The sequence below is a fragment of the Thunnus thynnus genome, chromosome 5 (assembly GCF_963924715.1).
Source record: "Thunnus thynnus chromosome 5, fThuThy2.1, whole genome shotgun sequence".
Lineage (NCBI taxonomy): Eukaryota > Metazoa > Chordata > Actinopteri > Scombriformes > Scombridae > Thunnus > Thunnus thynnus.
The window spans coordinates 14,282,096-14,294,347 of NC_089521.1; the positions used below are offsets into that span (position 1 = coordinate 14,282,096).

A 12,252-nucleotide genomic window follows, 5' to 3' on the forward strand; every position below is an offset into this window, starting at 1 on the left:
GCAATTCTTCTGCTTTTAAAACCATTACTTATCAGTGAACCAGCACATAGAGCTCAGACCAAAACTGTAGTTTCCGCAAGCCACCTGGCTCTTGCTTCCTCATCTGGCAAACAACAGTACTGAGGATTATTTACATAGTGCAGTACATAGCAGTAATACCGAAAGATGGGAGACAGCCTTATATTTCAAAGCAACATAACACAAAACAGAACCTTTGAGGTGTATGTGATATGCACTGTATGTTTTATGTCAGTTCAAGCTACGTTTCCAGATTTTTTTAATTTATGCTCAAAAAAGTGCTCATAGACTCTCCGCTCTGCAACTGCAGGATGGTTTGCTACGAGAAATGACCTCGAATTCTGTCAGTCTTCACTTCTCTCAGATGGTCTATATATTGCTGCACGTTTTGACATCTCACAGGAGAAGGTGTGATTTTGTTTATTTTGTGGCCTGTGGTGTAGACGTCGGTATCATTGAGTGCTCTGCTGTCTTTGACTGCTGTGTCTTGACATCTTTGGGGTAGCGTGTCGCTGCATTGGGTGATGTGATGGATCCATGCAGGGGTTTCAAATTGCTGATGTGATAGTGAGTGTTTAGACTGAGGCCTAGAGTTTGTGTTTGGCTGCTAGACCATGAGTGTGTTTGGATGGCTAGCTGGACAGTTCTTGTGTATTTAGGCGTATGATAAAGTATAAACACAGCATCATCCAGCAGATGGCTTGGGAATTAGCCAGGCTTTTACAAGAGATTGCTCAGGCCCCTTGCATGATCATGTGTGGGTATGTATAGGTTGTGTGTCTGTCTGTGTCATGCTTAATCTACTGTAAACATGAGCACACCAATGACTGTACTGTTTGTCCCCCTAAACAGAAGGAGGCATGGCAGAAGAAACAGCCCACATTGAGACTGCCACCCAGCAGACCTTGCACTACACGCTGGCCAATCAGCAGGTCCAGTTCCACCGTATCGGCGAGGATGGACAAGTTCAAGTGGTGAGTGTCAGGTGTTTCATCCTTGATCTTTATTTGTATGCATGAGTGGCAGTTCTATTTATACTCAAACACTCAACAAATTATCCTCTTACTGTGAGAACTTGACTATTTTTATCTTTTCTTTGTCGTTCGTGGGTTTTTTCAGGCTGTGGTCATGTGATGATCCCATAGAGCAGGGTTTGTAGTGTGTGGCGTCAGATCTCGCCATCCACCACAATGACACATACAGCAGAAATAAAGTACAGCTTATATAAATGAAGGAGTGGCAGCTGATGATCAGGGACTGGATGACCTTGTACAGCTGCTATGGTCAAATGTCACAATCAGGCCCACTACACATTATGGGTGGGCTGACAAACAGGAAGTGACTGGAGCTGTTTAATCTTCTCTTCCCTGTGCCTCTAAATCACTCTAAGGACCTAAAGTATGTCCCATATCCATAATATACACTAACTCTAAGCAGTTTTTGAGTATGAAGTGTGATAACACTTGGCAGGTGACGAAATAAAGTATACTCAAAACAGCTGGTATGCATCCTAAAAGCACTAGAGTTTTGAGTGTGCTGTTGTACGCTATTCTGCCACAATGCAGTGCACAAAGGAAATGGAGGAGTTACTCACAGCTGGACAAAATTGAAAATAATAGTGGTTGGTGATGAAATAGCTCCAAGAACAACTCAGAAAATAAAAAAAATAACTATTAATCTTTTCAGAAAACATTTTTCTGTCTTTTTGTTAGATTTAACTGGTGGTGGCATTCTGAAGTCGCAGTTTTGCAACATTTCCTACTAGTATAAAACTATGTGGTATGTTTCTTGTATACTAACTGAAAAAATGGTATACAATGAAGATTAGTGTATAGTACTTAGTACATACAATTAGTATGTAGTATGGAAGAGAGCCAGTATCAGGGGACAAGAGACAGACTGGTCACTCGATCAAACTCTGGTCTGATGAAGGTCTCAAACATGTCAGTTTTAAGGTTTCACTGTGTCTGTGGGATTTATCAAACTGGTATTTAACATGCTAGGTCCTACTTCAAAGTTCACCATGGAGTTTGATTAAGAGCAGCTTGACTCAGTCTTGATAGTTGTTTTATATTCAAACAGCCAGTGACAGATACACACTTGCTGAGAGAAAGTGTGTGTGTGTGTGTGTGTGTGTGTGTGTGTGTGTGTGTGTGTGTGTGTGTGTGTGTGTGTGTGTGTGTGTGTGTGTGTGTGTGTGTGTGTGTTTGTGTGTCATGAGGAAATTAAGTTAGATTTTCTTGCCTTAGTACAAAAAGACTGAAGGTACTGATGATAAGAACATGTCTGAGAAAGGAAGGAACAGGCATAAAAGATGGAAGGCAGGAAGAAAAGTTAAGGAGAACATGGAGGAGTGGGAGAGAAGGATTGTTAGGAGCTCAGTGTGCATTATTATCCTCCTGATACTCTGCGGAGTATTAAAGGGTGCAGCTGAGCTTTAAATTTATGAGTGCTGCTAATATAGCAGAGGAAATCAAGTGCATTTACTGGAAGTGAGTCATCTTTGCAACCATTGTCTGGTATTTGCCAAACTAAATTCGCATGGTGTTGTTTCCAGATTGCATCTAGCACAAGACTGCTCAGTTAACTATTTTTAATCACAATTTGTACATTGCTGCTTAAGCATAACTGCACTTTATAATCTTATGATCATTTATATGTTGATTTAATTTGATTTTTTTGTTTTTTTGAAAATAGTTATTAGGATAAAAAATGAAATTATTGTTGAATTATTGTTCATATTTGTTCATTCCAACTTCAGCCGTCTAATATTTCATGTGTCTCTCTCAGATTCCACAGGGTCAGTTGCATATTGCCCAGGTGCCACAAGGAGAGGAGGTGCAGATCACACAGGACAGTGAGGTAAGTTTTGTGTGTGTGTGTTTGTGTGTGTGTGTGTGTGTGTGTGTGTGTGTGTGTGTGTGTGTGTGTGTGTGTGTGTGTGTGTGTGTGTGTGTGTGTGTGTGTGTGTGTGTTTGTTAGGATGATAGAGAGAAGAGGACCACTCCTTTTCTTAAGTCATTCTTCCTGGTGTATTAAATTTCTTAGCAAACACATCACTCAGGAGAATTCGTCTTGTTGCAGGGAACTCATGCTTCAGAAAGAAGTGGTTTACTGAAACTAAAAAGAATGTGTGTCATTGTGGGAATTTCAGTATGTTGCGTTGGAAGTGACTTATAGTATTTGACTGGCTGTTTGAATTAATCTTCAATATTTATGGGAGCATTTGGATTCAGCAGCTGCACCCCTGATTGCCCTCTGACATAAAGCTATTTCCAATGATGGTTTGAATTTAAAGAGACAAAAACTTTCTTTTTATTTAGGAAGTGAATGGTGGAATTGATAAATATGAACAATTATTGATTCTTTTTTTTTGTTAAGCTTTTTTGTTGATTACTGTTCAACCTAGAATAATTACAAACACAGAGATGCTTGCAGATATACACTGTCGCATGACATTACAGCTATTAAATCCACTGTATGTTCTTTAGGCCAATAGAGGGATTTGTTGCAAAGACCGGCACACAATGAGAGCTGCTGTCCAGCGCATTGCTCTACCAGGTGTCCTATGATGAGGCTGTCTGTCATGTTGAAAGCTCGCCAAGTGTTTCTTCAGAAAATTGGGATTGATCCCGCTTCAGCTGTGCGCAGAAACAATTATTCTAATTTTTAACTACACCCATTTCCTCGTGATTGATCAAATTTGTTATTGCACAATTCAGATTTTGTACACTACAAACTAGCTTTCTTCCAAAAGAGAGAAAAGAAAGAACACTTAAATAGAGAAAAGTATTATTTGTCATCTGACAAATATGCTTGGTTAGAACTATTAAGCTGCATTTACTGTGTGTGTCTTTTCCAAGAAGACAGACATACAAGTGAAGCAAAATGCACCTGAGTAATAGCTGCTATTTAAGTCATTAGTGAATTTTAGCAAAAGCAGATGTTGCTTATAGAGTAGGGCTTGGCGATATGGAAAAATATGATCACGATCATTTTTTCCATATTGATCAATATTGATATTTATCATGATACATAATTTGATAATGCTGTCAGTTTGAGTATCCTGATAATGACTGAAGCCTGAAGAAACCAGAGGGTTCATTAGTTAAACTTTAGAATGGCTTATTAACATGAAAAATAGAATAACATGATGTAAAAATGTAACTTTGCAAACAAGCTTTATCTGCCTAACAAAACAATACAAGTTAGCTTGCCTTGTAACTTATTAAAATACTGTAACTAAAACTAAAAGCTGTGACTATCACATCGAATTCCTGTCGCCATCTCTCAGTTTTAGAGGTAGAAATCTGAGTAAAAAGTGCAAAATTGTAAACCAGTGATCATTATACTACATCTTTATATATATATATGCTTAGTTCACATATCACTAGATTAGCTAGTTTTCTTTTTGAAACAACAGTAGTGTTAGTGGGTAACTAGCCTTACATTGCTACTCTGTTTACTTAGCTTTGTGCTTAGCTTAGCTGAGCAGTTAGCTTTGTGAATCCACAGTCAAAGCAGCCTCGTTAAAACGATGATGTGTGATGACTGCTCTGCAGTTGCAGACAGGATGTCTCTACTAGTGTCCATGAGTTAGAGCAGCTTTTTTCAACCAGGGTTACTTTAGACGTGATGGGCACTCCAGCTGCAGCCCTGCTAATGTTAGCACTAGCGTATCCTCATCAGCAGATGCGGCGGAGTTTGTCCCTCTTCGCCAGCCTGGGTTCACTGTTTACCTGGGGAACAGGCTCTGACATAGAGGCTAATCTGAGGTATCATCATATCGCTTTCGTGCCCCTCGGTTCCACACATTTATTTCCTCTTTTCCAAAGGACATCCACTTTCTTCACTGGTAGCGCAAACAATACGTTGCGGTAGGAAATGGGCGTGTACTTTGATGTGCAAGCCAAAAACTGCAGACTGACTGGCTGTCGTGTTTATTTCTGCTGTGTGATAGGCTGTTAGATCTATCCATATCGAGTTAAAAATGTCTGAAGTTTATCATCGTAATCGACATACCTTTTTTTTGTGATCCTGTATCGAGATCGCTTTATTGCCCAGCCCTATTATAGAGTGCTTTAATGTTAGGTACACTTATGCATGGGGTTATGACTTTGTTTCCACATAATGCCCCCTCACCAGACATCTCTGCATGAACTCACAGCGTTGTGCTGCCAGTTGAAATCAGAATCGAACTCAAAACCACACCGACTGCTGAAGAGGAATTTCCGCATCAGCATCATTGTTAATGATTTATCGAGGATGTGGGAGAGAGATTTATTTCAAGGCGCCAGTCTGTGTACACACATACACATGTAATCACATAGTGTATATGATATGTGCCACACATGCATGACAGCTTGACATTTATGCAAAAGCAATTGACACTCTGACCAAGTGTTTTTCTCATTTCCTATTCAGTTGTGCTAAAGAGCACTCAGAGGACGAAATGCACGATTGAGTGAGAGAGACAGAGTGAACTGGAGGCAGAAAAGCTCTAAAGCCTTTCCTGCTCTTTGTGGCTGAGCCCAGATTTTTTTTTTTTCCTTTCTCCTTCCTATTCCATGATATTGTTTGTTTTTTAGAGTTCAAAGCTTAGCAACAAAATCCCACTTCTCCCAACTGCCACTCACAGAATATGTTTTCATTAGGAACTGGCCCCTTTCATTAAAGACATTGGTTTTAGCGTGCTTGAAAAGGAAATGAGCTGTTTGAGAGATTACACTGCTTTCTGGCCATATGGCAACTCAGACAGCACTGCATCTATACATGAAATACAGTTAGTGAGAGAAAACAGCTCAAACTTGGGGCAGGCTAAATATGGCTTATATGATGTCCTCTCTCATGTGGTCTTGTTAATATCACTGCGGGTGTTTTATGTGTTTTATAAATTTTATGGTGGTCATTGCATCATGATAGGACTGAAGTGACGGGTCTGTGCCTGCACATATGTGTTTTTGTTTTCGTTTGTAGAATGACAGAATAGTTGACGTATTTACAAGGACATTTCATTCTCTTTTCATTCTTATGTCATCATGTATTAACACATGACAAACACTGCATGCTCAGAATCCTGTAAAAATAGTTGTGATGGCACGCTCCGGTCGCCTGCTGGCTGGGACGACCGTGGTTCGATTCCAGCAGCAGACCTTTGTTGCATTTCATTCCCTGTCTCTCTTCCTTCGTTTCCTGTCATCTCTCTCCACTGTCTATTAAAATGCCCCAAAAATATATTAAAAAAACAAAACAAAAAACATTTGTGACACTTTTCAGATATTGCTGCAAAAATTATAGCTAATGGGAGAGCCAAGAAGTAACACAAGGTGTCTTTTATATAGTTTTCTGATCAATAATTGTGTATATTTGATGCAACATCAGGGTTTTGGCATGACGTGTAATCTCTCTATTTCAGGGGAACCTCCAGATCCACCAGGTGCATGTTGGTCAGGATGGACAGGTAAGAACATGTTCACAGTAAACTAAACTAGGAGTTGTACTAATTTATTTAATCCACGCTACAGATTATAAACCACATATTTTTACCGCTGCATACTTTTATACATAAAATGCAAATCTGTCACAGAGAATAGATAAGAGTAATGGTGGATGTGTGTGGGTTTGTGTTAGAAAAATGGCCGTTCATCAGGATACTTGCATAGTAGTGATCATCAGATCTTCCACAAATGATTCATATGTGTGATTATGCCAAACCCTGAGGACTGTCTGTGCAGAACTGGACAGGCTTCAACCTTGTCTTTTTATCCACTACTTATTCCATCCTTAGAAATGGGAAATAGCCTTTAACTTCTAACATTAAGGGCAGTAAATTGATGGAAAAAGCTAATTTTGAAAGGTTTTCTATGACATTCCATCTATTTATGTACCTTCATTCAACATCTCATGCACAAAGTCACTAACTAGTCCAATTAGGATGTTTTACTCGAAAATGTAACATACCTGACACAAGAAGAAATGACATTAATGTTTCAATACCAAGATTCCAATTTTCTCCCTGAATTGCAAAGATATCTTTGCCTCTTTTTATGCATTACAGCCTTCAGTGGTCTGTAAAATCGTGACCCTGAATTTTTTCATTGAATCTATTTCTTCAGTCATTGCACAACAGCTCTTTACCATTTTAGCTGTGATTTTTCCATGTAAATGCATCTGGCAGGTGCTGGATGTTTACATTTTTGCCATTCAGGGTAGTGAACCATGGTGATTTCCATGTGTGGTGTTGTCAAGTTCATACCCTCTATTATACTGTCACTGTGAGTGTTATGATGCTGATGTGAATGTGTTATGGATATTTGCTGAATATTTTACCAATAGTTTGTCCAATGCTGCATTCATGATAGCCACATTCAACTGGCAGACAAATATTAACTCTATGCCCATCTTCCTACTTTATTTTGAGGAGCTCTAGATAGGAAATACAGAAAGAGAGAGATGGTGAAATAAAAGTAGTACAAATCAAACAAATACTTGTTTTTTTGTAGAATTTGGTATTTAACTGAAAATATACTTATTCTAATATTAGGTGTCGCTGACCAACCTAATTTTTCTTTTGTTTGTATGGTCAGTGAAAGCTTTAACAAAGTGTGCTGGAGAGCTATCACCTAAACACCCAGTTGTCATCCAGTCACACGCACCTGGCTTCATGTTTCTCAAAATTATGAACCCATCATTTGTTCTGCTTCTAAGTATGAAAGCTGCTAACTATAACTTTCTACAGTGTAAACGTAATCGACCGACCAGGCAATTTAAATTTAATAAAGTAATGTTTTTAGCCTGCTTCCATGTTATCAACTTGGACAGGTGAACCCCAACAAACCCGATGACGGAAGTACAGAGAGCCTCCTGAACCACGGTCATCTCTGTTTTGGGGCATTGTTTGTTGTTCATTGCACTCCACCATACAATTGGATATGATAATGATGTATTAATTAGAAACATACGCTCACACACACATATACACACACACACTTAGATGTTCCTCATGTCCTCCCAGTGTCTGTTTTTGTTCATCCCTCACTCCTCCTCCATCTCTGTCTTGGATGTTTTGGACCAAGGGCCCTTCCTGTTTCTCTGTTCTTTCTGCTGAGATCCAAGCAAGTCTCGATCAAAGCAGAGCCGGCCTGTGTATGACCATTGCAGGCCACATATGGACGCCTGAAGACTAGAGCTGTACCAGACTCAGATTTTTGTCAGTCACATCGGATTTAGCTATTCAATATGAAGATTTGACTATTCATTACTTTTTTTTTTTCATATAGACTATCTGGCAATCAGAAAATCCATTGGCATGAGTTTCAGTGATGATTTCGACCACATTAACATAATCAAATGAAACAGAGTCATAGGAACATATTTTTGAGCATTTAAAAATCAATAAAAGTTAGCTGCATATGATGCAAGATTTGAATTGCCAACATTTAATGTCGGGCTACCATATGGATTTATCGGAATAATGAGACAGGCAGAACGCATGTATTTCTGTTTAAGTCAAGCTCTTATAGCCTAATTTTTTATTTCACTGTAATCATTAAAAACAATGTGTAAATGAATAAACAAATGAAGCAGTTTAAAATAAATTCACAGGATTGGTCGCTAAGAAATAAAAGGCATCTCCTCTTCAACAGGATAGGCCTACTACTTTATTTCTCTTTACAGATTAGAATTATTTTTAGATGAAAATAAAAACTGTGGGCCTGAAAAATAAATTCACAGCATTGTCCACTTTGAAATAATAATCAAAAAAACCCTGACTGCTCAACTTGAAGAATCTCAGTCGACTGAAGGGTCCCTGACAGATATTTTGACTCATTGACTTTCAGGGGGCAGCCCCACTGAAGACCAAGACATTATTTCACTTTCATGATTTCATCATGTCTGCTTAGAAGCCAGGCGTAGGGGAAGAAAATTCTTTCTCATGCTGTCTGTCTGGTTAAACTGTTTTATGTTATTTTGTAAGGACAGGTGCTTTTATGTAGCAACCAGTGGATTTTTTTCCTACTAAAATGTGAATGGAGGCCACACATAATCACTGTGGGGGTTATTACTAGAAATTACACATTATTATCTACATTTTTAAAGGTTATGATTTCCTCATGACCCCCTAAAGAAAATTAGATACACATTATGTAACTTTAGCATTACACCCTAAAACAGTTGGTTGACTAAATGCTGTAGCGCTGTGGTTGTTTTCAGACAGAGAAAAGGCACAGCTCCCTCATTCATTTCAATGAGGTAATTTTATGCAGTACCTGGTGCCATGTGACCCTGACACAGTGGGGCTGCAGTTGCTGAGGGCTCCAGCAACAAAACGCAGTGTAATCTGCAAAAAAGTTGAATCTGGCTCACTTTTTGCTGCAACGCAATGTAAAGTCACTGGCAGCCAAGGCGTCGTAATTTCCAATCAAATATGTGCAAGTGCACATTCCTGGTAGATTACTTTGTAACATGGACAGTGTAATTCTACTGTTTCCCTGGTGATTTCTGCAACAGAAGATAAAATTATTCTTCCCAGTGTTATATACCACTCTGCGGTGTTTTGATGTCTGAAAAGCCTTCAAACTTATGAAACTATTGCTCAAATCAGCCTCATAGGATTATATTTTATTTTCTCGCCAGTACCTTTAACATCAGCCTCCGACCAAAGCAGCCCCTTGTGTTTGAAGGCCCAGTAAGACCACATTACTTATTTTCAAGGTCTGTTGTAAAAATAGCAAGAATAGATTCTGCAGCCTTAAATTCACACTTCCTGAGTTGTATTTGCCACTTCGTTGGCTCAGTCATGTTCACTCCGCTCATAATTCAGAAATTTCTGGCAAGAACTGAAGGCAGAATAAGACGGAGATTTTTCCAAATACTACGCCAATGAAGAGACTTAAGAGGTTTAAAAATGTAATGCAAGTAATGACCTATTTATTCAATCAGTAAAGTAATACCATGCTTTGTTCCAGTAGTAGTAGTAGGAGTAGTAGGAGTAGGAGTAGTGATGTGATTATAGTAACAATACTTTGTAAGGAATTCTTTGAAGCTCCCAACATTGCACTCGAAACCTAATCATCACCTTTCTATATAACATGTCAAAATTGGGGGTGATGAAGGCGTTGCAAGCCACTCACCGTCTGGAACCACGTGCTTTCAGCTGCTCAGTTCTTCATTTTATTGTCAGATTAATATCTCAATCATCCAATTCGCCCATAGGTTCAAGGCGCCATTGACTGTCTGTGTGCGTGTATACTTTTTCTTTGGTTGTTGTTTGTGTTGTTTTATAGGCTATTTGGCTCCATGTGTGTTTTCAATTGATTGAGGTACTCACCACACATCCTGGAGCTCCCTCTCTCTCTCACACTCATAAACACACATGCATGCTTGTGTCCTCGACTGACCTACTTGCTGAGCCTGACAGCAGCATTCCTCTCTGTCTCTCTCTAGGATCTTGGAACACGTTTTGGTCAGAGTTTGATTAAATTTTGCACCATAACACACGTTTTCTAGCAGTTATCGATTCAGTTCGCAGGGTGTATGCCGTCCCATACACGTAACATGCATTAACAAACACAGAGTTCAAAGCTACAGTGTGTAATGTGTGTAGGCTTTTGTTCCTTGCAGACAGGCACCACAGGGTCCCAGGATGTGAGAACTAGAAACTGCACAAAGGCCTCTATTCCCTAGGCAGTGTCTGAAAGCCTTGTCCAATAAAAAGCTTTTATTTTCCCTTTCTTTTTAGCTCATACTTTGATTGGTTTTGTAAAATGATATGAATGCTGTGCCAAAATAAATACACAGTGACTTATTTTTTAGACCTCGTGTTGCAGGTCGAGCTTTTCACACAAATGTTGTGGTACACTACAGTGGCAGCGTTTCTTCACTTGTATGTTCTCAGATTCTCATGGAGTGGAGGGTGGGCGAATCTTGAATCTGATGAAACCCAGAAAGAGCATAGACATTCAAAACAAACCGTGCCCAAACAAGTATGATATTAGTGATAAAGCTTATGCAAGGAGATTAATCACTTTGACCAAGATATGGTTGCATACAAATTACATCTTATGTCTTTATCATGATTAGTGTGGTGTATCTTGGACCAGAATTTAAAAACCTCAGACAAAGACAATACAAATCAGACTTAATCCTGTGTGCTTTCTTAAATGTCTCATTTGTGTATTTACAGAGAGGCCTACATCAAACAAGCTATGTATGATGTCACTGTTTTTGTAATCTGGCGGAATAGTGCGGACGGCGGAGGCTATCTTAGTGTAACCAAACCTACACAATTCATCACACAAGAGTTCTGTCTCACTGTTTCTTTCTTTATGGGCGGTTTTCCTCTTCATCTCGCTCTGTCTTCTTTTCATCTGTCTATGTAGCTGCTGTTACACCTTTCTTTTAAAGGCCACCTGCCACATGCAGTCACTCCAGGTCACATTAACTCTCAGATGTTTATGCTCTCAGGTCGAATCTTGGCTGCATTTAGATCCATTACATAAATAAAGAAAAGTTGTCACACTCTCTGGCTGTGATTTTTAACAGCTTCACACAGGCGTTTTTACACTCTGTGACTCCATCAGGGTTTTCATTTATGTGCATGTTTTCCATGGTTGTCTACTCTGCACCTAGCTCATTTGGGTTTGTGTCTGCTGTATTTGTCAAATATTTGGAGGTGTCATGTCCGTTGTGTTTTCTGTAAAAGTTAAGTGAGAGGATTTGGTGCCTTGTTAAAGTACGCTCCAGCTTTACTGGCAGAATAAATTTAGATGTCTTTGTAGTTGGGGAGAAAGGTAAGTGTTAAAATTTTGACAGGGCTGCAGACTGACCCCTCAGTCTGCCCTCTGTCCATCTATCATGCTCTATATTGCCACTGGAGATTTACTGCTATGAGCAGTGCAGTGTGCTACACACATCTCACTATTCACTTTGTTTGTGTGTTTGTCTAACTGCTCACGTACACTCTGGATGTGTAGTTTGGCAGCAGATGTTTGTGTATCCGGTTCCATGTCTGTCTATGCCAATGTAGCCCTGACTGTGCCAGCTGAAAGTCTGAGCAATACAGGATTCAAAGATCTCTGCCGACCCATAAAAACCCTCTCATGGAAAAGAGACGGAAGGGAAGGCAGACCCAGAAACTATAAAATAACTAGTCTTTTACTGCACTCCCTGTCTGTCATAGCCTCTTATCTAGTGCCCTTCTTTCTCTGCTGTGATCTTACCCTGCACTGATGC

General features: G+C 39.4%; 1 protein-coding gene across 2 annotated transcripts in view; it reads left to right on the plus strand.

Moving 5' to 3' along the window:
• The window catches only part of banp (BTG3 associated nuclear protein), a 40,708-nt gene that overhangs the window by 11,801 nt on the left and 16,655 nt on the right, over positions 1 to 12,252 (plus strand). For both annotated transcript variants that reach the window (XM_067589381.1, XM_067589382.1), the window contains exons 9-11: positions 871 to 992; positions 2,809 to 2,880; positions 6,434 to 6,478. In XM_067589381.1, the coding sequence (XP_067445482.1) occupies positions 871 to 992; positions 2,809 to 2,880; positions 6,434 to 6,478 (239 nt within the window). The remainder of the gene's footprint in view (positions 1 to 870; positions 993 to 2,808; positions 2,881 to 6,433; positions 6,479 to 12,252) is intronic.